Raw genomic sequence first — 27,552 nt, 5'->3', positions numbered from 1 at the left:
ATTACCTAACTCAAAAAAAAAAAAAAACACAGCCAGAGCTGTCAAGTTGCTACTTTGTTTTTCATTCAGAACTTGCAAGTTGTTTATTGTTCTGTATATTTTGTTTTTCAAAAAGTAAGTTCACCAGCATCCTCTTGAATACTCAGTGCCATTCTGTATGACATTTTCTGAGCTTACAAAAAGCCTGAAATGTCATAAATCCAAAGCTCTCTTTAAACTGCAGTGTAACCATGACTAAAAAAATCTGCAAAACTGACACTTTTACTGTACTATGTCAGTATTGATGCACTACTGGAAAAGCACCCATCCTTTAATTGTCACTATACCTATTTTAGAAATCTAAACAAGTGTTTTCTATTGATCTTACCAAAACCCCACAAAACTATGTATTTTGTTTAAAAGCTTTCATCCAGTAAATTCTAAATCACTGTTTCACACCACAACTTTGAGTAATTATATATATATATATATATATATATATATATACATATATATTCAGAGAGAATATGTATCATAAGGTTAAATGCAACTGCTGAACACTCTGTAGATGAAAGGAATCAGAATTTTGCATAGCTATCTGACTTGTGTTAATACATTAGATGTTATTGTGATTTCAAGCTTTGTACTTGTTTATCATTAGTGTTTCCACTGTAACCATGGTATCCATATATAGCACAGGCCTAAGAGTGAGAAAAATATCCAGTATTTTCCTAAAAAATTCATCTGAGAAAAGAATATAAAGATTCAAACAATGGCAAAAGTCAATCAAATTTGGTGATCTAGCTAAAATGAGAAACAGTTTCCTCTTAGGGGAAAAAACCCAAAACATTATTTTTTGTGAATCTTTTTTGCATTTTGGACTTATGACAAGAACCTAGAAACCTAGAAACATAACCTTGACCCCAACACAGATATTATAAAACAAATTCTGAATTTTCCTTAAAAAAAAAAAATGCAGTATTACATGAGATCAAAACCATTTAAGCTATTAATATGTTGACAAGACCTGTTCTCAGCACATGAACATTTTCTCAACCCTCTTTTAATAGTGACTGTCCAGTCCTGCAATAACTGTTGCATCATTTTGAAGGTAAGGAGGGGCAGCAGTGCAATTACTTTGATCACACTCAGCAAGTACTTGGTACCCAGTTCCAACTTTCAGGACTGCTTAAAGGGAAACCCTCAAAATGGCATAAAAAGACTTGATGTCAAGTGTGTTTCAAGTGTGTAGGCTACATTTATTTGATATTTCAGGCAGTAAGGAAGAATGGGTTACTGTGATTGCTGGTTTTAATTTGCTTGTTACAGAGTTCAGAAAGAGTACTACAAAAATATCTGCCTTAAATACCAAAAGTGAAATGAAGGAACTAGTCCTCTTGTTAAAGAGAAAAAACTGACTGTATCATACCAGCAGATCTTAGCTTAATATTGGTTTAGGCCATGTGCGTTTTCCTTGTAGTGTGAAACTCATTCACTTTGCAGACGACTCCTTTTTCACGTTTTAACACAGACTCCAGACACTGATGAAGATATCAATAAATCTATTTACTTCAGTATGGACTCTATAGAGATGTCATGGACACAGGTCTTCTTGTAACTCAATGAAAAAAGACCCAAAACCAGTGCAATTTTGTAAGAGTCAGTTATCTGAAGGTCCCTATCTATTAATCCAATAAACACACTCAGTATTGTAATTACAGTGACACAGGAAGATTTTGGAAAGGTTAAGCACAGTCCTATAAATACTTACCACCCCCCCCCCCCCGCCATTCCAACTGTGATACAGGGGGAGTGTATGCTGTCTTTGTAGTACGTGAACACAATCCTAATGGTAAGGATTTACAGTACAAAACAAGCTAAGTGATGTTTCAGAAGCTGCATTATATTGAGGGGACCAGTTATGATCCACTGCCATGTCCTCAATTCTGTCACATCAACAGACAACAAGCATAGTCACTCCCTCGTCTCCTCCCACCCACTGAATGCTGGACAGCAATGAATCCTGATGCAATAAAAGCCAGCATTTATCTGATTCAGCTATCTAGCTCCTCACAGATCCTGTTTACAATGGACCTCAACCTGTTAAATTCCACTATTTATCTAGGAAATGTGTTCAGACATTTGAGTTCACCTTAAAGATCAGAGCCAGGATGCATCGCAATCCCACCAAAATTCAAACTAGGCATCTGGAATCTGCAAGGTTCTTCCAGATTTGGTGACAAACTCACAACATGTACCATACACAAAAAGCACACACAAAATTATTATTCTTTCACTAAAAATCTGTGCAGTTCTCCTCATCCCACTGGTCTCAAAGATGAAACCTCACTTGATTTCAGGAGAGTCCCAACTTGATTATCATTCAATACAGGTAAAAGATATCTGCAATACTGCTGCATTTGTCTTTTCCTGCTATAGCTATTTTTCCTCCTTCTATCACTCACTTTTACCATTTTGAGCTTACTAATGTGTAGCTTTTATAGAGCATCAGAATAATCTAGACCTTGATTATCACAATGCAACACATAGGCAGTAAAAATGAAAAATATTTTAAAGTTGTAAACATAAAAGTTTTAACGGCAAAGTTGATCAGCTCCTAATCAGCATAAATAGAGTCTAATTCTTTCATGCTCTTTCATAATTTCCCCATCTCTACATCACTGCATTAAGCAAAGAAGCCCCAAAGAACACATAAAACTCAGACCTATTAACCCTAGCTATTTTCCCTTTGGTCCTAGGTTCTTTCTCTGTTTGCCAAAAAACTACTAGCTAGTATCCTTGACCATGAAAAATAGATACATAAAAAGATGAGGCATATATAATTTCAGATGGCTGGTCGAGCAGGGCACACTGAAAATGAGATGATAGCTACTATTGTTTTATTATACATCTCATTTAAAGGATATCCATCATTTAACTGTTTAACTGCAGAAATGTGAAACGTGCATATTCACATTTCCTGTTTTCTTCATTGTTTGATTGGTTTCTCCCTGTTAAATCACGCTACCTGAGGATGTCAGAGCAAGGATTTTCCAGCTCTTTTGTATTCCCACTGAGGCACGTCAGCCTCTGGGTCTTAAAGGTGCTGTGGAAGCTGTTAAGACACATTGTCTGTACAGACAACAGAATTTCTCTGGTTGGGCCCAAATTCCACTAGGACCCTTTCATCAGTCTTGAGCATTTGAAGAAGCATTGCATTAGATCTACACATAGAGGTGTCGATCATCTGAAGGAAGGAAGGAGGAGCATCAGTGTTGATGCAGTGAGCTCTCGAGTGACAGGAAGACCCTGAGATGTCTCTTATCAGAGGTCAGGTCTGGATTTTTAAGATTTATCATTGCCAGGCTAACCAAGAGTATTCACCCTGAAATTATGAAACTCACCTAGGTGCTGGATCTGGATTTTGCGGTAATGTTTGCTATGGATGCATTTGGTTCAGGTTCTTCGGACTCAGTAAGACAACTAGATTTGTATTTATGTCACATAATTTCAGAAACTTGCATGGTAACTACACACCTCTTACTTAGATTCAGCATATTTTTCTTTCCTGCCTCGCCTGTAGATAACATGCATTAGTTATATAGTAACCATGACTATCTCAGTATAACAAAGTGTGGAAATAATGAAAAGCCTTCAGAGGCATTACATGCCCTTGGTAACCTAGCTCTGCAAGACAGATGTTGTATCCAGAGCCATGTCACTGAAAGTCATATGTACATGTATGTATCTACAGCGTGAACACTTACCCAGTCCTCGAAGTGACGGCTCCCGTTCTGCAGCAAGTCCTCAAACTGTATAGTGCAGTTAGCTACAAAATCGTCGTACCCGATGGGGGCATCATGGAAAACAGCCATCTCTATCTTCCTGCCATTACAAACGTCGGTGACAAATTCATCATTCCAAGCAGGACTGTTGGTCTTTTGCTTGGTCGAGGTCTGCCCGATCCTGGAGTCGTCCACATTGAGGGCGATGTAAGGGTCCAGCAAAAAGGTCTGTGGCCTGGGACCCACCGCATGCCTCAGAGACCATGCCGTGGGTTTCAGATTCACCGCCTCGCAGATCTTGATTTTCAGCAAGCCATTGAAAACCACCATGGCTGGATAGCTGCACTTTTCCCGGGATCAAACACTCGCTCAACGCACTCGCACCGAGAGGGAGGGAGGGAGGTCTCGCCAATAAATAGGAGGGCAGGTCTGGGAGGTGGGGGAGCAGGGTACGGTGCGGGTCTCTTCGCCTGGCTGCTGCTGTTACCTTTGATTATTTAGCCTTTGCTCTTGCGACACCCAGTGAATACATTTATTTTCTTGCCCGTGTTCCTAACGGAAAACAAGGGAGGGGGGCCGCCAGGGAGGGGGAGGCGGCCGCGGCTGCAGGAACCCCCGAACGCTATCAAAACCCGGGCATAATCAATCCGGGGGCTAAGCAAGAGCCTTCTCCCTTCACCCTGACCATAATCCTGGATCAGTCCTCGCAGAGGAAGCAGAGCCGCGAACCCGGGCTCCCGCACACGCCAGTCCTGCCCGTGCGCCGCGCAACAATACACACACACGCATACACACACACACGCACACACACGGATCAGAAACACCGGCCGACCCACCAGCCCTGCCTACTGCACAGCCTCCGCTCAGCAAACATCCACCCGGGGACCTTCCATCCGCGCCGCCCGCAGCCGCCCGTCCTGCGCCGCCGCTGCCTCCTGCTCCGCCGCCGCCAAGGCCGAGGACCCAGCGGAGCGACCCCCGCGCATGGGGGGCGCCGGCAGCGGAGCGGCCCGCGCGGGTCTCGGCGGGCTCCGGCTGGGCGGCCGCCGCCCTGGCGATGGGCAGAGCCGCCGCCGCCGCCTCCCTCCCGCCTCCCGCCGGCCGCCCCCCGCCCGCCTCCCGCCCGCCGCCTCCCCTCGGCCGCCGCCGGCCGCCTCCCTCCGCGCAGCCCCCGCCCGCTGCCGGTGCCGCTCCGCCGCTCGCTCCAGCGCAGGAAATGCGCAAAAGACGTCAGTGTGTGTGTGTGGGGCGAGTGAGCGGCGGCGGCGGCAGCCCCGGCCGTGCGTGTGTGTTTCTGTGTGTGTGTGTGTTTGAGTAGAAAGTTTTGCCTGTTGGGGGAGCAGCGCGGCCGCCACCAGCCGGGAACCGCAGCGGGGGTCGCGCTCCCCGGGCTGGGCTTGCCGCTCCTCCACACCCGCCGGGCGGCTTTCCGCTGGGAACACTGCCCGCCCCGGCCCCACGCCTCCTCCGCCGCCTCCTCCTCCTCCTCATAGGATATAGTGGTGAACCAAAGGTGGATAAAACACCCCTGGACGCCTTTATTAACGTGCTTGGCCACCAAGGTCCTGCACGGACCGGGACCACCACTCACACCGCGCCGGGCGCTTCAGGCGCCGCGGTGCCGGCGGACGCCCCTTCTCGCAGGGCTTCCTGCCCCTCGCCCTTCTCTCCGTGATCGCCGGGACGCCTCTGCCCGCGCCTGACGGGCAGCGAACTCCGCCGCCCCCGCCCTGCCCCGCCGCCTGACAGCGCCGAGCCCCGGCCCGCGTCTCCGCCACCCCCGCCCACCGCGGCAGCGGCACAGACAGCGCTACGTCAGCGGGGGCCGGGCCGGGCCGGGCCGGAGGAAGAGTTTTCCCCGCGGTGTGCGAGCGCCGGGAAGTGCCGAGCGCCGCCAGGGGAAGCGGCCTCCCGGGGCCCGGCCCGGCCCGGCCCGGCCCGGCCCGGCCCGGCTCGGCTCGGCTCGGCTCGGCTCGATGCGACCCAGCCGGGAGGCGCTGCCTGGGTTGGGAGAGAAGCCGCCTGTTGGCCGCCCGACGCCCCGCGGCAGTGGGGCACTGCCGGCCCCTTTGTCTGCCGCGATCACCTGGCCTTTGCCTGCCCCACCTCAACCCGCGGCGCCTCCCCGCTGCTCCGAGCTGGCGCTGAGCGGGAGACCGCAGGCGGTCGCCACTGCCCTGCGAGTGTACTGAAAAGGGAAAAAAAAAAAAACCAACCCAAAACCTTCTGAAAGGGTAAAAGGGTGTGCGTACTGTGTTCTTGAACGTTATCTGCACGTCATGAAAATTTCAGTAATTTTTCATCACCGTGGTATCGAATACCCTATGAAATACCTGTGAAGCACGTGCAGCCTGTCTTTCTCCTCAGAACAAACGTACTCCGGATCTGGATGGTTTCCCATGGTGAAAATTATTACTGCCTCAATTATTTTTAGCCACTGATTTTGCCTTTGTGTGTGTGCTTGTGTTGAGAAAGTTACCAGGAAATGGACAGACTTTGCCCTTTGATGGGATTTCAGTTCACTGTAATATCACAAGAGAAAAGGCATCAGTCCTGGCACTCGGGAGAGCAGCTGGGGTGCTTCGAAGAATAAGCCAAAGTAGAAAGAAGCTGGATTGCCTAGATGCAGTTGAATAAGGGCATAAAAGATGAGCACCCAGTCCTTGATCTGGACCTGATATTCCTGACTGGAGAGGAAAGAACAGATAATTATGGATTTCTGCAGATAATGGCTCAGGAGGCAGGTGTTATATTTGGAGCTAATGAAACAGCTCCAGTATCTGTGCTTCCAGAGCAGTTTCCAGATAGGAGATATGGTACTAATGAAGCCAATGGGTCATGAGAGCATTCATGTTAATGGAAGACAGACTTTCTGGTGCCTGTTGCCACTTAGTCTACTAGTCAAAATAGAAGTACAGTAAAATCTCAATGTTCATTACCATCTTGACAATCTCCAAGCAGAATCATTTGTTACAAAACTGTGGTATGGAGCCAATTATGGGAAAGGTCTTCCTTTGCAATTCAGCCTTTCCTGGGCTCACAGCAGCTGTGATACATCTATCATGTTACTTTTGTAAAAGACCATACTCGCAGGCCCCACCAGAAATACAAGAAGGACCTGCTCCTTTCCTCCTAGCCCCATTCACTACCTGATGCATATAGTACTATGTACTAAGCCATATGATCTTAAATTTAGTGTGTGAGACAGAACACAGTAATTAAATCTTTTGTCTGGATATCTTTGTGGTTTTTTCTCAATAGGGGCAATGTAAATAGTATGCTCCATTTCCTTAGATACTTATTGGAAAACATGAAAGCCAAACTGATACACTGTTTCATTTTTTTCTGGTTGCTTTTAGAGAACTACAACTGTATGTATTCTGTTTGCCCAAGGTAAGTACACAGAGTCTCCATGGTGAGTTTAATGACCTAGCATCTCTCTGAGATTACACATGCATATTACAAAAGTCTGAATAAATACAGACATTATTAACACAGCATACAAAATAATAAATAGACCTTATATTTGGCTAATTGCATATACAGTCTACTGCATACCTAGCTAGGCCCTGATCCCTAATTTGAGCTACTTTTCCATACACTGAAGCAAGCTAAAGTTTGGTTTCACAAATTATTTCTTCTAAAAATAAATGTCTGCCTGCATGAACAGGGATTTACAAGCTCACTTAGGATCAGACAGCTCCAGCCTTACACTGCTTAGGAAAATACAAACATCTTGCAGCGTTTTAATTTAGTTTTAGATTTGGGTGGTTTTTTTTGTTTTGTTTTTTTTTTTTTTTTTTTTTTTTTTGTTTGTTTTTGTTTTTTTTTTTTTTTTTTTTTTTTGTTGGTTTTGGTGGGGTTTTTTTTGTTTGGTTGGTTGGTTGTTTTTTTTTTTTAATATATATATGTCAGAAAAGCATGTCTAGGTCAAGACTGAACTTTTATCACTAAGAAGTTCTTAACTTAACCAAAGTACCCTGGAACAGTACTCTTAAAATCCAGTAACTCAGGTACATGGAGCAACATTACAATGCTTCTTGGAAGTTCATCTAAAAACTTGGCTCAGTGGTCTCAAACACTCTAAGTAATAGACAACAAAGAACATTCCAACTGCAAGTACCATTTCCCACTTGAAAAGTTTTTAATATTTGCTTGCTTTTTCCTGTTTTCTTTCTGTGCATACAGAAGGATTTGGTTCTTTAAGAGCTGAAGAGCAAAAGCTATTCTATTTTCCAGGGAGGTCTGGAGAGGAAGATGCAGCACTTGCAGTATTTCTCCTGCAGAAGGGCAGTAAGAAGTGTTCCAGAGATGCATTTCTGTACTCTGTTACAAAGGCTGCAGCAGCGCAGTAAACCATGGCCTGAAGTTTTATTGTGTTGTAGCTATTTTTCCCAGTTATGTTTTTTTCTTTAATACATGGAGGGTCTACAGGGTATCTGGACTCAGGACTGATTAAGGCGATCTGTCTACTCTCCAGAAATAACTTTTGCTGGTAGAAGCTCCTTTGTTCAGCACTCTGAGAGCAAACAGCCTTTGTGTCTGGGTTGTTCTTGGTGTGTGCTGCTCAACTGGAAAAGACCCCCGAGAGATTATAAAAACACAAGCTAATCAGCTTCTATTTTCATTCTTACTTTAGGAAACTGATCATCAAACTGATAAGGGATAGCAGCAATGGCAGCGCCAGCACGCAGTCACCTGCAGGCAGCGGTCTCCCAAGGCACGGTTTTACTCCCGCAAATCCCTCTTAGGCTGCGCTGCCCTGTGTCAAGTAGTGGCGGTGGTAGCGGCAAGGAGGGACGAGCAAACTGTAGGCAGCCTGTAATCTCAGACAGCCCCTGACCTTTCCCTGGCCTGTGTATCCTCCATAGCTCTGTGGAGAAACAGCACTATCTGGTGGAGAGAGGATGTCAAGTCCTGCCAGGAGTCGCGTTAGGCTTAATTCTATTATTGCAGCCGCAATTGAAACTGGGTTTGAGCTGCTGTTGCTCCAGATTGATAGATAGTTTAACTGCGTTTTCAAGAGGATTAATTTTTTATAGTCCCATTAGTCCTAAAAAACCTGTTCAAACATTGGAGAAAAGTCAGCAAATTTTCAGGCTTTTCCAAGTTCAGCAATATGAAAGAAGGAGAGGAGATTTTGTGTTGTTTTCTTTTTAAAAGGAGCATCATTTCTTAGAGTTATACTAAACTGATAGACAAGGAATAAAATCAGGCTTGAATGCAGGAGAGATTTTTGGAAACACCTTTATGTAAAAAATGAAATGAAAGCCAGACCCCTCATTATAGGCCCTGTGAAAATTGAGGAACTTTGAATCCACTTTGGACAAGGATATATTCCAAGAATATGAAGATATTCACCAATATGAGTATATCCACTGAATTACTTTGAACTCAATGGATATGCTTATGCAAGTGCAATAGTTGGGTGTTAGTGGAATCAGTCCCTTCCTGGCAAGAAATCAAAGATTGCTGTCAAATGCTGACTATCTTTGAAAGTCAAATTATTATTTAGTATCTAATTTTGGAGGCACAGTTATGAAAAAAACATCCTCAACGGCATTTTCACTCCTGTCATGATGCAAATGATTTTTTGGGTGTATCAATAACTAATCCACCTTTTCTAAAAATGAAGAAAAAGAGCAATCTCAGTGAGCTTGGTCCAGCGTCCAACTCCATTCCAAGATTTCCTTTGTGTCCAGCCAATCTCCTATGAATTTATTCTTCACTTCCAAAGTATGTACCTGAGGAAGTTACTTAAGGCACTCCCAACGCTCCCTGTGAAATGTCTCAGCATAAGGGATCTTGTCAATGTGTGATTAATTAGGTCTACAACTCTCTCTCTAGTGTAATTGTACTTTTGGTAGTCTTCCCAACCTCTTTTAAAAGAACATACTAAACACTAGCTAAGTGTGTTAGCTTTCACTGGGAATAAATCTCCGAGAGTAGATCTGCGTGGATTTGCAGCTTTAAGGTATGTGGTTCTGGTGGGCATGGTGACATGGTGACTTCAGTGCAGTGTCTACCAGCCAGCCTGTTCTCAGGTATGCACCTGGTTTGCTAGCCAAGACTGAACCCCATGATATCATACCTTCCCAGCAGTTCTTATCTCAGCTAGATAGAGCACAGCCAGTTTAAGCATATCTGCACGTGTTACAAAAACATACCTCTCCAGTTGCAGAACATATGCTTAGGTCACTTCTAGGCTAGAGATTTCTGGCTCAGGAAGGGCTGTAGAGCAGTATGATCTCAGACAAACACAGCTGTGCAAGGGACTCTCACCATTGTGGGAGTGGGTATTATTATTTCATTGCTTGTGGATGGTAATTTTTTAAATTGCTATAAAAGGTTTTGTACATCTTTCTGGTAAAATATAATGGAACTTCTATACTTCTATATGTACCCCGAATATAAAAATAGGCTCCCACTTCATCTCCTACATGTCTTCTCTCAACCTTCACATGAGTCTGCTGACAGCATTTACTGTGGGTTTGCCATTTGCAGGATTGTTACTATTCTGTGCAAGGAAATGCTGGAAAAACTTCTGAAGGGTAAAACCGAGCTCTGGTCTGTTCCTGGTTTATCAGCCCTGATCTTGAGAATTTACACCAGGTTTCTGGGGCAGGGCAACTTGGAGTTACCTGGCATTGCTCAGGACTATAATAGGAGTCTGTTGCTATTCAGATCCAGTGACTAGATTGTCATTGTAAGTAATTTTGGTACAGAGTGCAAGGAAAGAATTCTGGAATGGATCAGGATTCAAGAGACAACCTCCTGCCCTAGATCAGCCCCTCCACACACACGGGATGAGCCTTGGAAGGTATTTTTTCTAAGAGTACAGTTCACTCTCTGCATCAAGACTAGAAGAGGACAGGAACATGAAGGTCACTCTTACCTTTCCAGGCTGTTGTTTTCTTGAGCAGCACAAAAGAAAAAAACCCACAGTGCATGTGCTGCTTGAATGAATGATTTTGTATTGAAAAAAACAAATGAAACCAACCATGCACAGTAAGTAGAGAAAAGGACTCGTCTATTTCCTTCCTTTCTTCTCTACCAGCTACACGATTTCAGGAAACACAGTTTTCTGATTTCAGCAAACACAGTCTAGTGCTGAATGTGACTCCTTTCATGATAGAAAAGCTGGCCAATGGGTTGTTACAGTCCCTTGAGGCTGGACACCCAATGTATGTTGGGGTCAGCTGTCAATTTCCCATACTTCTCTTGGCTTTTTCTGGTTTTATTTCTTCCATATTGTACCAAAGTATTGTTGCTTCTAAAAACTGTTCTTAATTTGAAGTGGACATCCTCAAAAGAAACTCTGAAGGGAGCTGAGAGTGTTTGCCTCCAGGAAATAGAATTGATTGTCTACTTTCTTGTACACTACAGGAGTGGAAGCCACATAATGCATAGCAGGATACAGCATACCAGGCTAGAGGGGTTTACTGTTCTACTGATCTATTTGGTTTGAGTACACCAGAAGAAATTTGAAAAAATAAGAGAAACTCCAGGTCTGGGAAGCTTGATATTTACATGCCTAGCCATCAGCAGATATAGTAATGTTTCCAGAGAATAGTGGCAGTGTGTATATGCTTTATTGAAGCATTGCTAGCATTCATCCTACTGTCTTACCCTGAACCCTGTGCAGGATTTGGAGCATCTGTCTCTAATATGTGTGACACTGCAAGGCAAACTCCTTTCACAGTTGATAAGTTGCAGGGGAGTAATAAGTGTGCCCAAGGTGTAACTATTGTTACCAGCTTCTGTTAATTTTCTTGATGATTTTAAATTATGCACACTGTTGGTTCAGTAGTATGAATGAAATATAAAAAGAAAAGCTTTTTCAAAATAAGGTAATATCACTGCTTTACAACACAGAGGAGTGAGAAAGAGAATGAGTAAATGGCTCTGTTTTGGAAGTACCTCTGAATTTTCAGTGCTTTAATTGTAGAATATCTGACTAGAGATATTTTTGGTATCTCAGGTTAAGTGGACAATTTTCAGAACTTAGTCCTAATGACCTCTTAAACTCGCATATGAAGTAATTAAAAGAGTCACTAATAAAACCAGTATGTTGTTATTCTCACAGCCTTCCTCCAGCCTTTTCCCATGGTAGTATTCAAGTGAAACTTTGTAAAATTGATAAATAAAGGCAGAATAAAGATGTGATGTGATTATTTACAGTATTGGGGTGCTGTCATTCAGGACATGTAGGATATGCTAAACTGTATTTTTTAATGGCTTCATTAATATACTACAATGATGGCTGAAGCCTAAAAATACCTATATGTATGTGCATAAGACTATACATAAGACTATATTTATTCCTGCATATGTCTTTGGAGAACTAAAATGTAGTACATAGGTTCATAAGTACTTATATTTATATCTTTGAAGTTGCTAAAGCCTAGTTTCATTTTCAAGTATAGGTGGGAGTTTCAACTTTAAAGGTCATGGACAGTCCAGCAATGGTTGTTGCTCTAACATATTTCTCATAAGCAGAGGAGGAGTGTCAGTGGTAGGTGAAACCTTTGAGGTGTGGACTGACAGAGATGGTTTTTCCCACAAAAATATGATGTTTTATGGGCTTCTACTGGCAAACACAGAATAGAAAAGAGTTGACCGCTAAACTGCCATGACTCCTTACTTTGGAGTTCACAAACAGAATAAAGACACAAAGGATTAGCAGGTCATAATTACTCCACAACAGTTTATTTTACTTTTCTTTTTCCTTTTTATGTTTGTGGGTGGGGTTTTAAGTCTGTTGCACTCCATTTTTCTTCTGCATTTACATGCTCCAAACATACCTACCTAACTATAAGAGCTAAGAGCTTCATCTCTTTTTCTTAGTGTTTTTTGTTCTGGATTTTAGAAGCTCTTAATAACCCAAAGCTCTTAATAATCCAAAGAATGTCTTCCTTCAGTGTAATCCCACTTTGCTGTAACAGCACAAGAGGGATAGAAAGCAAAAGATGTGATCCCATAGCAGAACACCTGTTAGAAGACAGGGCATGATCCACTCCCATACATACAGGTAATAATAGGGAATTGCTGAGTCTGAGCAAAGCACTAGATGTCTGAGTTAGTGCTACCTTATTAGTAATTATACCTCTGTAACCTCATAGATATCTACAAAACTTTCACATGTCTATCCTCAAAGCATCCTCTTTACTCTAATACTTTCATTTTGGGATATGATAGCTATTCTGTAAAGGCAAAGAAAACACTATGTTTAGCAAATAACTTTTAGAATATACCCTCTATTATAAATATTTTTTCTTTAGGACATACCAGGTATTTGGGGGCAAAAAGAAAGTACCACAGACTATAAATTTTCAGTATCAGAAACCAATCTAGGTCTCAACTGAAAATAATCTGTCACGGAATTTCAAGCTTTAATATGATAGCCAGTTTGGTTGGTTGTTGGTTTGGTTTGGTTTGGTTTTGTTGGGGTTTTCTTAAGGAAAGCAGACACTCCAAAAGAAATGGGTGAGAATTAATTGCCTTCATCTAAATGTCAGTTATTTCTTGTTATGTGAATTTAAATGAACTAGGAGGAGTATACTTGCCTTAATGCTGCTCTTGTAAAGTCAGATAGGTAACTGATCCAAAGGAATCAAATGTAGGGCTGCTGACTCTTAGTTAATCCAAGATAGGACAAGTTATAACAGTTGAGTTTTTTTTTTCCCAGGTAGTTAATTAAAAAGTTTAAATTAGAGTAGTTACAGTGTTTATTTGAAAAAATATTAAATATTAATAAAACCATTGCAGGGGTTTTTTGTTTTGTTTTGTTTTGATAATAACTGTCAAAGTAGTTTGGTGAAGAGATATGTCATAATTATAATGACACTGCATTTTTCTGAAGTATTTTTCATGCAAATTGTTTCCCCTCTTGAATATGAATATAACTGAAGGAGCCCCTTGGGAGATCTTTAATATCCATGGTTTTTTTTAACATTCTCTGAGTCTGGAGAATCCAGTATTATTTACCCATCCCAATGCAGAGCAAAAGGAAGTTGTTGCATTTAGAGGTCTAGATATAATGCTTAGAAAAGCAGCACAAGGAAAAAAACTAATGTTTCTGCTTATTAATAACTCTACTATTTTTATAGCTATTACAGTCCCCATACCTTCATTCTTCATAAAATAAATTACTAAAAGTATATATTTAATTTTTTGGACAGGAGCACTCTTCGCTGGGTTAGGAACTGGCTGGACGGCCGGGCCCAGAGAGTGGTGGTAAATGGTGCTGCATCCAGCTGGCGGCCAGTCACCAGTGGTGTCCCTCAGGGGTCTGTACTGGGACCAGTTCTATTTAATATTTTTATAGATGACATGGATGAGGGCATCGAGTCCTTCATTAGTAAATTTGCAGACGACACTAAGCTGGGAGCTTGTGTTGATCTGTTGGACGGAAGGAGGGCTCTGCAGAGAGACTTAGATTGGTTGGATGGATGGGCAGAGTCCAACAGCATGAAGTTTAATAAGTCTAAGTGCCGAATTCCACATTTTGGCCACAAAAATCCCCTACAGTGTTACAAGCTGGGGACAGTGTGGCTGGACAGTGTTCAGGCGGGAAGGGGACCTGGGGGTGCTGGTTGACAGCCAGTTGAATATGAGCCAGCAATGTGCCTTGGTGGCCAAGAAAGCCAATGGCATCCTGGCCTGCATTAGGAATTGTGTGACCAGCAGGAGCAGGGAGGTCATTCTTCCCCTGTACTCGGCTCTGGTGAGACTGCATCTTGAGTGCTGTGTCAGTTCTGGGCCCCTCAGTTTAGGAAGGACGTTGAGATGCTTGAGCGTGTCCAGAGGAGGCAACAAGGCTGGTGAGGGGCTTGGAATACAAGCCCAATAAGCAACGTTTGAAGGAACTGGGGTTGTTTAGCCTGGAGAACAGGAGGCTTAGAGGTGACCTTATTGCTCTTTACAACTTCCTGAAGGGAGGTTGTAGACAAGTGGGGGTTGGTCTCTTCCACCAGGCAGCAACTGACAGAACAAGAGGACACAGTCTCAAGCTATGTCAGGGGAGGATAGGTTGGATATTAGGAAAACAATTTTCACCGAAAGAATAATAAAGCACTGGAATTGTCTTCCCAGGGAGGTGGTAGAATCACCATCTCTGGATGTGCTTAAAAAAAGACTGGACATGGCACTTGGTGCTATAGTCTAGTTGAGGTGTGAGGGTATAGGTTAAACTTGATGATCTTGGAGGTCTCTTCCAACCTCATTATTCTGTGATTCTCTGTGATACATTACATTACTTATTTATTATATGTATATATAATATTTTTTAATTCACATAATGCAGTACCTCATTGCTTCAGTTTTATTTTCCGCCATTATTTTTTTTTTATCTCATTGTTTATACTGACATTAACATACCTTTGTCTCCTTTTCAAACTAACGAGATTTCTGGTTTGTGCCTTTATGCTTCAGTTTGTATTTGATTTTTTTAATACTGGGTTTAGGCTGCTGCCACTTTTTTTATTAGGAAAAACACATACTTACAAATGAAATGAATGTACCTTTATGTACCTCTTCCTCCAACATATGGAGGAAGTAGCTCATACTTGCTGAAAAATAGAGAAAGCTGTGCTCTGCAGTAAGGAGTCGTAAGGCAGAGAGGAAGGAAAAGGGGATTAGCAATTAAGTTAGAAACTCTAATAAGATCTTATAATTAGCAATTATTTATTGTCACAGAAGCAGCTATTATCCAGTATAATCAAAGTAATCTAATCTATAATTCTAATGTATTTTTCCCCAGAAAATTTTCCCAAGAAAATACATTGTGCTGATGTATTTGTAATTTTACAATATACTTCATTTGGACTGAAACTTTTGTAGTTTTGACTAATGTATTTTAATATAAAAGCTTGAGTAATATAGTTCCAAACCTTTCTAAGTTATGTATGTATTAATAACATAACCTTATTCAGATATTTCAGTAGCATATTTTATGCCTGAATATTTCAATAATAGCAAAGGACAGAAATATCACACATAGTTTGTTTTGGGGTGGTTTTTCTTTTTAGTTTGATGTAATCTGAAAAGTGCCAAGCCTGGAAAAATTAGTATAATTGTTTCAAAGTTCTGAGTGTAAAATGAGATATTTTCCTCAATAAATCCTTATCTAGATTTATCATCTCTCTCTAAAAGGACAGAAACTGACAGTTTCAAATGCACTTAGATATCTAAATATTGCAATTCTGGTGTCCAAGGATGATGATGCCAAGATCACAAGGCAAAGATCCCATTGTACTTAGCACTCTGGAAATGTCCAGCACCGTACTGAGGTATAACAGATTTCAACAACTAATTTTAAGTGACACCTATTTTGTATTTTTGGAAATAGCTCAGATGTCTTCTGCTGATTCAGAAACTTGTCTGATGATTGGATCCACATGAATATTTATAATGAAAACAGACAAGCAGAAATGAGAGGGTGTTCAAATACTTCGAGTCTGGCTTTGAGTAAAAAGCACTGAATCTTACCTTATCCATCAGGTCATTAATGGAACAGTTTAGGTCTTTCAGTGAAACCTAATGCTCTGTGTTTGGGGAATACTAGTCCACTGATGGGAGACAGCATTCACAAAGGTGTTTGAAGTTGGCAAGCTGTGACACATTGCCACTCGCCTCTTCCCATAAGGAGAGTGCATCAACACGTACAAAATAAAATGTGGATGGTTTTCTTCTCTTTCTTGATTATTAGTGGATTGCATGAAGTGGATGATAACATATTTATTGCAAGTTGTCTGAAATACCCTTTATGGGGATTTTTTTCCTAGCTTTGCAGGTGGGTGCTTATTTATCTCAGGAGGCAACCTGTGGTGCTATCACAGCTGTTCAGAAGCCATGAAGCTTTGTAGTGAAGCATATGGACAGGTTAAAAATTTGTCTGTAACTGCAGCAAAGTGTTTCAGATTAAAAAAGGACATGTTGTGCATACAACCTTTTCAGAATTGGATCTCCATTTGACCTAAGTGAGTTTAGGGAGCTTCAGCTGAAGGTAGGGCAGACTAAGCAGCAGCAAGTTACTGTGCTAGAAGGATGCAGTTACTGCAGTTGAAAGGCACAAATGCTCCATCCTCAATAGATAGGAAATACTGGATTCATTTACACTGCATGATTAAAGCAAATGTTACTGGGAATTGTCCTGGGTAGGAATGTTTTCTAGATTTGTTCTTCAAACAGCTGTTCAACATACCTGCTCATCCTGCTTTACAAGACAGCATTCCGAAGATTTCTTAGAAGGGCAAATAAAAATTTATTTAATTGTATGGAAGGCCCTTTCCAACTCCACATGAAACTCACTCAGTGCCTCCTTTAATGGGCCAAGCACTGGGACCTGCATCTTTCTCTTTCTTTTAACTTTCCAGTTAACTTTTTTTCACAAAGACACCTTATGGGAAAATGTTTCTCAAACTAGGTAGAAGAGATCCATCTAGGTATACCAAGGGGGAGTAGTGGGAGTACTCTTTGGTATTGTGTCTACTTACCACTGGGATACTTTAGTGACACTGGGTTATTGCCCATCAACAACATTTATTTCTGTTGTTTCAGAAGCAACACTGCTGAAGTATGGGTTGTTGCTTGATGCAATTTTGTTTGACAACAAGTTGAGAACACAAATATCTTCATTTTTGGAGGAGTTGATGTTGAATTGCTGCAAACATATTAAAATACAGAGAGACAAAACAAACAAGTTAATACAATTTTGTTTCCCATAATGATTCTTTCTTGTTACCTGCTTTCTTGTCATGCTACTGTCAGGTCTAATAATGTAGGCGTCAACTTCTACTCTGAATTATCTTCAGTTTGTCTTGTGGATCTTTTTGGTGGTGAAATCTTCAATCACAGCCTGTCCAAGATACAATGGAGCATCAGCCTGCTTTTTCAGTTATGACAGATATATTCCAGTGCTGCTCCTATTCATTCAGAATCTTGTAAGGATTTGTGTAGGTTTTTGCCTAAAACAACATACTGGTTACTCTCATTTATCCATGTTTGCATAAACTCATGCTGTTGATTTTTACTTTCAGGTTCCTACGCAGCCCATCCCCACACCGCCTACAATGGCTCCTTCCTAACAAGATGTCAACACCTTTCACTATCACTGACTCCTAGAAGCAGGAAAACTCCTTTCTTATGTTTTAATTCAAGTACAGAAGGGTTTTTCCTATGTTGTCCATATACCTAATAGCTCCCTGAAGGTACCTGCCCATCTGACCATTGGCCTTCATGCTCAAAGCTCTCCTTTACTGTCACACCCACAAATACACACAATACCCATCTTTTTTCACTCCTATCTATAGCTTGCTGCATAGGATCCTTCTCCTTCTCAGCAGCTTCCAGTTCTTGTGACAGTATAGAAATAACAATAAGGATCAAATCAGCAAAAGGTATTTCATAGCAATGGAATAGTGTTCTTCTGAGAGGTCCAAAACCAGCTGATAGCACAAAACTAGCTTCAGCTGAATAATGTCAGATTAGGAAAGAAAAAATAAGGACTTTAAAACTCTTATATAGGTGCCCTCTATACTTCTCACTTGTGAAAATGTTAAATCCCTACCAGCTGTAGTAAACAAAACTCCCACCGTTTATGGGCGATAACTCTTCAGTGAATGGCAGAGATCACTGTAAACCTACCTTCAAAATATTTAACCAGTGCCTTTTCCTAAAGCAGCATGGTATTTAAGCTATGTCATATCACCTTCCTCTCAAAGATGGATGACACATTTATTAAGATACATTACTTCTGATCTGATCTTCCATCAATTTATCTCACTTTTACTACCTATAACTGCCATTTGAAACAGACAATTTTTGAAGAGTGAGAGTTTCAAATTAATATCGTCTAAAAATTCATCCAAATGCCCAGAAGAACCTGAAGCCTTTATTATACTTGTATAAATCCTAACTATAGCATAAGATTAACAAATGATTGCATGGCAGTATATTTGGTGAAATGACTGTACTTTTCTTCACTAATGAAGGGTGAAGTGGCCAGCTAAAATGAGAACTAAGCAGCTAATGGAAAATCACTTTATTTAGGAATGTGAGGAAGTATAATATGCCACGCATATCCTAAATTAAGTCTTGTGGCATAGCAGAGCTATGACTGCAAAGTCATCGTGTGTATAAGGGTGGGAGTCGGCAAATAACTGTGTTGGAAGCTCAAAGTCTCTCTTTAATCTTGTAATGTGTTCACTGGTATTTTATTTACATATGCAATTACTTCTGGCTATATATAGTTAGCTACTGTATTAGTTATTTTACAGAAATAGCAACCGAGTTTTATGTGTCAACATTCTCCATTCACTGGAATTTTTGGAACTTCTTGTCAGAGAATGAATGACCTGCAATGCTGCAGACAAATACAAGCATCAATTTTCTAGGCCTTCTAGTACTATTAAAGCTGAGGTTGCCATGTCACAGTTTGTTGACTGTTGGTTTAAATTTAGCAAAGTTGACACATTAAATATGTTTATGTTACTTCCAAAATGTCGGCCTCATTAGAAAATACTGTGCACCCTTTGAACTGAGCAGATAGTGAGACTGAGTCTGCAAGACTGATGGTAGTTGTTTAAAAGAATGGTCCCTAGGATTGCTAAAAGAGCAATTTTCCAAGTATTTTTAACAAAACTGCAGGCTGCCATGCTAGTGAAAATACCAAAAGCAAGCTCTGACTTCTCCTGGTGAAGGCAGAAGGGCTGGACCTAAAACCACATCTCTCCCTTGCAGCCAGGAACTGCATCTTTTTCTCATTTAGGATCAGACTAATACATCTCCAGCTGCAGCTCTGCTGAAGACAGTGGAATTTCAGGCAGGTGATAAAGGCCTTAAGTGACTCTTATTTTCATCTCTACAGCTGTGTGGATTTGACCACACACATAAAAGCCCTCTTTTGGATTTTAAAACATCATCTGGCTTTCAAGGATGGGAAAAGAGAGGAAATGGTGACTGAAAATGAAAGAAGTTCTCCAAATGATGATCTGTATCAGGATATCTGGTACTATGACTACATTTTGACCACATATAAAGTTTCTTGATTCAAAATTACCCACAGGTTGCTTGGTTAGAAATGTTTATGTATGCCTGTATAAACTGTCACGCCAGTAATAGACCTGCAGTGAAGAGGGCAAACAGCAGACACTCTGCCTATTGTGCCTGTTAGTGCCTGTGCACTGACTGAAACTCGTCAAAATTTTTCTGGCAGGAATTTCCCTGTAAAATTTGACATACTTATCCATCTCCTTTATGTGCAGGTGCCTGAGCATATCATAGTCATTGTGTATCCTCACACATCATTTTAGGAAGTGTTATTAGTACCCCATCTTAACAATGAGGAGCCAAGGCACAAAAAAGAGTCACCTGTCAAAGGTCACACAGGACATAGGTAGCAGAGGAGGAAATTCAGATTTATGTTTGCTAGAATGAAGCCCTTTTCGTAGTTTGCTGAAAGCATATGATTAATTTGTAAGCACTTAAATTGCTACTTGAACAGACAGGAATAAAGGACACTTTTTGAGGCTCCTCGACTTGCCAGCATAATTTCCTCATTCAAAAGTGATGGATTCAGTCCTTCTGTTACAAGACATGTAGCCTTGTGACTATTGAAGGTCTTGACCTGTGTGTTTCTGCAGAGTCAGCAGAGAAACTGGAGGCTCTGATTTGTTTTTGAGGTATCCTAGTTCCACACAAAGAAAACCGATAGGCATATATATATATATATATATATATATATATATATATATGGGCTAAAATAGGTAAAATATAAAATAATGTGGATAAATCCTTTTATATAGATATTAGTAGTGGAATAATGGGTTTTGATAGTTCAGTGGTCTAACTTTGAGTCAAGGATTTTACTTCTGATTCTCCCAAATGTGACTTTTTCCTGAAAACTCTTGCAGCTTAGAAGACATTTACTATCATCCTGAGCATGCTTATTTACAGAAATCAGAACTAATCTCTATAGAAGTAGAATTCCATCTGGCAGTCCCTAAACCATGTTTGCTTTTGATTCTGAAGAGACCTTCTCTTTGAAATAAATGCACACAGTAGCCCAGGAACAATAGCCTACACTTCAGTCCAAACATCCTTCACACCTGTTAGCTTCCTTCCAAGACTTAATTATCTTTTCATTCTCTTATGTATGTATACTGGACATATGAGCATGTAACAGAACTTCAGGAGTAATTCTGCAAAAGGGTTTCTGGATCAGTTGGAAAAAGGACTACACTATCCTCCTGCCTACAGTTGTATATTTAACTGTTCATCTATGGAATACCGATGGATTTTGAAGGTGCTGGTACAGTTCTCTGTTTTTGCACAAGGTATATATTTTGTCTGTGCCTTTGTCCTTCACAACAGGGAACAACAAGGCTCTGAGGATAAATACCAGGGCTCTCTGGAGCAATTCAGAAACTCTTCAAACACACTCTGACAATATCATCCTTTCTTCTGGGCCTGGTAGAAAAAAGAAATTGAGGAGCTGTTGAAGTGAAGGTGTTTATTTTGTTTGTTTGGTGGTTTTTTTTTTTTTTTTTTTTTTCCTTTTTGGCAGATACTCTTATATCTGTATGGTTTGCAAAAAGTCTATGCTAATTAATTGGGAAATTGCTGCTTTTTCTTCTGCAAGGCCATGCAGACAGGTGCAGACAGACACAAGCAAACTCTGCTCACACTCTGAGCTGCCCAGACTTTGCAAGCTTCTGTCTGGAAGATATAGAGTCATGCTAATGTGGCACCATGCCCAAAATAACATACCCTGCCTCTCAGCAGGGTTATTAGCTGCTCATTAGCTTAGGTTCATGTCGTTATCTTGCTTCTGGACTGGGGCCTTCCGGTGTCTGACAAGCTAAGTGCACTGGCAGAGTTCTCCTGCCTCTCTAGCCTCCTCTATGCACATATACCTTTATGTCGTTACACACTGTCACTTTTTGTTGAGAAATGGACTGCTAAAAATCACTGACTCTCTTCTCCCAGTCACACTCCTAAGGAAACTTTTTTCAACCTGCCAAGATGATAAAAACACATGAGGATCATGAGATCCTCATGATCTCATGGTGGTTCAGCTCACACCACCACCACCAAAACAGCAGTAATGGCTGCAGAAGCAGATAACTCACAAGCTGCCAAAGCACTGAGGTAGGAAACAGAAGTATGGATTACATTCTGTATGAAACCTGAGTACAGACCATATGACCCTCAGCATGTTACTGCAACATGGCCAAGAAGCAGACTGCACTCTCACAGCATAAGTTATCCAGCATCTGCCCTCAATGGCAAGTTCATGGGAACACTGGATTTTCTCCAGTTCTTGAGGAGGAGAGAGTGAGACCCAGCAGATTGCCCCACTGGTTCATCTCCCTTCCTGACATTTCAGGCAGCATCAATTTTCCAAATCCCAGAAAAAGAGAATAATGCAGCTATGCTGAATTTCTTTGCCCAACCACTGTCAAGACCCATAATCCATCACCCTATATTAAAATGACAAGTTGGACTGGTTTTATGTTGAACTGTGGCTGCTATGGAAAAGACACAGGTTTCAATTCTTACTGGTAATATAGGATATGGGACAACTCAATCTATCTTTTACCTGTCTATCAAATGTAGAAAATTTCACTCAGTAATACGAGAATGCTGCTGAGAATGCAATGTAAAGGACTCAGTGGGGAAAGAGACATCAGATTTTTATTCTGCCTCCTTGTGGTTATTTTACTACACTGGTCTCACAGTTTTCTGTGGGATGCCTCCATTCATCAGTAAATATATGCACAAAGGGCATTATAAAGATTATACAGGGAGCTCTAAGCATGGCTTTTTGCTAAGTTTTGCAGCCTAAATAATACTCTTTAAACACAGCTTTAAAAAAACATATCAGGCACATATATTTGTACAATAACATTTACATTAATGTATATGGATATGAGGTTTTACCATGGCTATATCTCAAGTGTCTTTTGCAAGCAAGTAGATGCTTACTTTGTGCAGCTTGCAGAGGGCTAGGAAGCTCAAGCAGCTTGAAGCTGCAGCTCTGTTAGGAGGGCCTGTTAGTTTTGAGGTTAAGAGCTTCACTAGCTATGGCTGCACAGCTTTTGCTCAGCACAGAGCACATACGGGTCTTTTTCTTGTAGACAAACCCATACACATACCTCTTGCTGAAGTTTTTAAAGCTGAGCTTGAGAAAACATTTTATTGAGGGTAATAGTGGAATAGGCTGACACTTAAGTCCTTCTGAAACAAGAGGGGTAATCTGTGCTTAAACTTAGTCCTATGCTTTAATCTGCTTTTTTAGTAGTTTGCTATCCTGAACAGAGATAAACACAAGCACATGCTTTCCTGAGTGGAACTCTGAAAATATTTACATGTAGCAGTTGAGACATTGATTTATTGGTGTCAAGTCTAGCCCTTATCAAAGAACAATAACACAAAGAACAAGCCTTACCCCTAGGAAATGAGAAGCTATTTTACTTTGCAACTATATTGCATTGCATTAGAAAGTAAATCCTATGCATGTGAGGGAAGAAAAGCAGTTGTATGATTCAACTAATTTTACTGAAAATTATTCAGATTAGGGAGTTTCAAATGTTATATGCTTGGATTTACATCTGGTTGGTTCTTTTGTTCTGAACTCCAAAATAATTGGGTAAATGTCTTTTTAAAGGCTTAGAGAAACGTCAGTCTTAATCTTTTGCAGCAGGGGTCACTATAAACAAATCTACAAACACCTTCCAGCATAGGATACGTATGCCAGAACAGACAGAAAAATTACTGATTATAGATAAGGAATGGTGTCACTGTAGGCGAACATGAGAAAGAAACCCAAACATTTATATATAGGTAATTTCTTTTAAATCAGTTGTACAGGCTTAGCTTATCCTTACAAGAACAGTGACCTAATTTCAAACTATTAATAGAAGAGAAGTAAAGTTGACTGCATGATATGTACTTAGACATAGGAATTTTAATGCAGTGCATCAAAGGAGTCAGATGATACAGGCAGTATTTTTATATTCTGCACAAAGTTGCACTCTAAGTCTTACAAAATTTAATCAGACCAAGTCTTTAAATATGACTTTTAAGATATTTATAGTCACAATCTTTTGTCCTTAGTTATATAGTGCATTGAGTTCCTATACTTATTTAAAAGTTGTTTTGGCATAAGAGTAGAATCTGATATGAAATGAAAAGAATAATATAATAGAAAAGAATAGAACTTTTCTATTATAAATGACAATGTTTCATCCGAAAACCTGATGATCTAACATGATTTCATGCTCTCTAGTATTACACTAAACTACTCTTTGCTCAGCTCTTACTAGTACAAAACTCCAGGCGAATCAGCTCTGAGCCTGCAAATACTTGAACACTTGATTACCTCTAAATATGTGAACAGTCCTATTGAAGGTTGCGAGTCAGATCCTCAACTTGTGTAAATCACAGGCCCTGTTTAAATCAACAGATCTGTGACAGCTGAAGATTTGGCACCCATGCATAAAGACAAGCACATGCATAAGTCTCTCTCCAGGCCTCTGAAAGCTAAAGAGGTCAGGTAAACTCCATGCAAAGAGACCAGTCACACTGCATTGAACATTATTGTGTTTAAAACCATTCTGGACTGTTAAACACACATTTATTATAAAGTCAAGATGAAAAATTATGAATTATTTAAGTTTATAGCATCTTAGTTACATTTAAGATGTTGCTGTTCTGAGGCTGGAGGACAGATGGCTTGTAGTTATGACCACAAGTTACAAATATTTATAATACAAAGCAGAAGACCTTTTAGGGTAATGGAAACTCGAAAGGCGGCTTTAATGTAGCAGTGTGCTTGCTCCATGCTTCTGGTGATGGCTCCAGAAGCCATCACTCTACATTTTTTGCATGCGATACAGACTTCACAGGATCCTTGCTGAACACTAACTTAGAATATATGGATGATAAAGGAATAGGTAGAGACTGCAGGGAAACATAACTTTAGATGGAATTTTAAGGCAGGCACCTAACCCTTGTATACTTTTTCTATCACTAGTGTGCAAATGCTTTTAAGGAAGAACAACGCAAATTTTAGTGTGCATGGGTAAAGAACACGAGCATGCTATGTATATTGGGATTTACATGTTCTTATCTACTCTGGGGGTTGAAAGGTCGTGTATTTATTTCTGCGTCTTCTGCAATATCTCAGCTTAACACAACGACGACTTCTGCTTCCCAAGACCCCCGTGAAAAAACCCTGCTCCTTGGCTAAACACATTTCGAACTCCCATTCATCCAATACCGAACCGGGTCATTTCTACATCGCCGCCCTTTGTCCTTGGTTCAAGTGAAAGGCGGCTGATGCTCTCGCCCTGGGGCAGCCTCGGTGTCGCTGGCCCTCAACCCCTCACCCCTGACAGCTCTCGGGGTCGCTCCCGGGGCGCCGGGGGTGGCGTGAGGAGCGGTGTGAGGGGCGGCGTGAGGGTAAGCGAGAGGGGCACCGAGGGCGGTGCGGGGGGCGGTGCAGGAGGCGGTGCGAGGGGCGGTGCAGGAGGCGGTGCAGGAGGCGGTGCGAGGGGCGGTGCAGGAGGCGGTGCAGGAGGCGGTGCAGGAGGCGGTGCGAGGGGTGGTGGCGGCACCGGCGCCGCTCCGGCCTGGCCGCGCTTCCTGCGGCGCGGCTCGGCCGCCGCTTCCTGCTCCGCCCCGCGGCGCGTCGGGCGGGCGAGTCCGCCATTGCCGCACCGGCGGCCCTTTCAAACGCGGCAGCCGGCGGCAGCAGGGGGTAACGACGAGGGGAAGCCGCCGCCCCTCGCTGCGACCGGGCTGGGGGTGAAGCAGGGCGGGCAGCGGCACCGTGCTGGCCTCGGCGCTCTCCGTGCCACGCCGCAGCGCCCGGCAAACGAGGGGTTCGCTCTTGTCTCGGTTGTTCAGGACGAAACGAACCTGTTCTTCTCCCTCCATCCCCACCCCCTCTGCCAGGGGAGAGAACTGCCCGACTCCTGCGAGGGGCTGAGCGGGACCGCGGATGCGGACGGGCACCCCTGGCTAGGCTGGGGCGGGACAGCTGGAAGGGACAGGAAGGCGATTGAGAGAGGTGGCACATTCCCGTGGTTCTCCCACGGAGCTGGTGCCCTTCCTAGGCGGTAAGGGTGACATTTAGCTCTGTTAGCCGTTTCTCTTGAACGCTTTCAACATATCTGAAGAAATCGGTGTCGCCAGGGAGAGAATAGGGCTTTGGAGTACGTAAAGTGTATTTTCATCTCAGTCGCGTTTCTGGGCCGAAAAGCAATGATTTGGGGTGGTAGTGAGTCACCAAGCAACAAACAATGCTTTGCTCTCAACTCCCCTTCTACCTCCAAGCCTCTAAAACGAGTGTTTCGGTGTCATAAACTGTTGAGGCTGTAGCCATGCAGAAGAGATGTGCGTCTTCCATATCCTTTTGGGAGTGAAAACATCCCGTTTAATGAACCAGGATGGATGTGTTTCTGTGGGGCTGGTTTGGTGGACTAGAGAAAAGGAATAACTACACACGGTGTAGCCATCTGTTCCTGCATCAGAAGCAGTATCCCCTGAGTTTGGATAATGCCTTCATAGGTGGTTTGAGAGCAGTGGATTGAGGAAAATGAATGAAAAGTGTTTATGTCCTCCCTTTCTTGGGCAGACCTCTTCTGAAACATTTACAGGGTGCTGCATAGCGCGGGTTGTTCCTTTCCTCAGTGGTACCGTTAATTATAGGAACAGGAATGGGATAGAATGCACCTTCTAGGGGCACAATCTTTGTGCTTTGCCTTTCTGATGGTACTTCTGTAAGTAAAAACAGTAGGTGCTGTTCTTACACCTTTTCTTCTCTGATTAGCTTTGAGGACTGTTTTGGTATATGAGTGTACCCTATATGACTTTCTGTTGTTTGTGGCTGTAATTTTCCAGTTAGTGCTGGAGGTTCCTAAATTATGTCTGCAACTCCTTCAGGCAGGCCTGACCGGCTTTGTACAGGAAAAGTCCTTGGAAATCTACACTAGCTTCTCTGAGCAAAAGTGTCTGGGAGTTCTCCAAGGTTTTAACCTCAGGAGGATTACAGTAAGTTGGATTTATGTTTGGCAGTACAACTCAGCTGACTTATCTCTGCAGGATAAAAACCTGGAGAGACAGAAAGATTTCCATACAAGTCCCTACCATTGGTCTGCATAGCATCTTTCCCCTTGTTGCTGACTGAGCGCTCACATTTTGATATTTCTTTTCCTTAGAATGTTATTGCATTGAAGGTATCTTAAAATGACAAGCAAAATCAACCCGTTGAGACTCATAATTATTGAAGTGGCCATTCCGCTTCTACTAACAATGGTCCAAAATTCCCTTGTCATATGGGATTCGTATAGTGCACTTTTTGTCCTGCTCCAGCTGCTTCATGTTATAAATGCTGATTTGGCTAGTATTTTTAGACTTAAGAAGAAGCTAAACTGCAAAATTTTATTATTCTTGCTAGTTTATTTGTGACAGAAAAGCAAAGTCTGTAGAGCAAAGTTTGAGGAGCTTCCTGCATAGAGGGATCCCTGTTTTGTAAGGAATGTGTTGCTTTGGATTAACTGGAAAAGGGATTCAGAAGTTTGTGTGGTTTTCAGCTGGACAGGGCTTGTTGCAGTTACTGAAATGAAATTAATTTCCAAGTTTATTTGTGATGGTGGTCGTGTTTTGGGTTGTTTGTTTGTTTGTTGGGTTTTTGTTGTTGTGTTTTGGGTTTTTTTTTAATCCTGTGCCTTCAGGTAGGAAAATCTATTAGGGCTGTTTTTGAATCTGAAAATCATTGCCC

General features: G+C 41.9%; 2 protein-coding genes across 2 annotated transcripts in view; one reads left to right on the top strand and one right to left on the bottom strand.

Moving 5' to 3' along the window:
- The window catches only part of PRKCE (protein kinase C epsilon), a 286,848-nt gene extending 282,356 nt beyond the window's left edge, over window positions 1-4,492 (bottom strand). The window contains exon 1 of the mRNA XM_053938670.1: window positions 3,747-4,492. Within this exon, the coding sequence (XP_053794645.1) occupies window positions 3,747-4,094 (348 nt within the window). The 5' untranslated portion in view covers window positions 4,095-4,492. The remainder of the gene's footprint in view (window positions 1-3,746) is intronic.
- Window positions 4,493-25,850: 21,358 nt separating this feature from the next.
- Window positions 25,851-27,552, top strand: part of SRBD1 (S1 RNA binding domain 1) — a 123,517-nt gene continuing 121,815 nt past the window's right edge. Inside the window, exons 1-2 of the mRNA XM_053939647.1 lie at window positions 25,851-25,888; window positions 26,673-26,822. The gene's annotated coding sequence lies outside the window, so the exon portion shown is untranslated. The remainder of the gene's footprint in view (window positions 25,889-26,672; window positions 26,823-27,552) is intronic.

Source organism: Vidua chalybeata, chromosome 3, assembly GCF_026979565.1.
Source record: "Vidua chalybeata isolate OUT-0048 chromosome 3, bVidCha1 merged haplotype, whole genome shotgun sequence".
In the NCBI taxonomy this organism is placed as follows: domain Eukaryota; kingdom Metazoa; phylum Chordata; class Aves; order Passeriformes; family Viduidae; genus Vidua; species Vidua chalybeata.
Note: the sequence above shows the minus strand (reverse complement) of the source record. Positions and strands in the feature narration are given on the sequence as shown.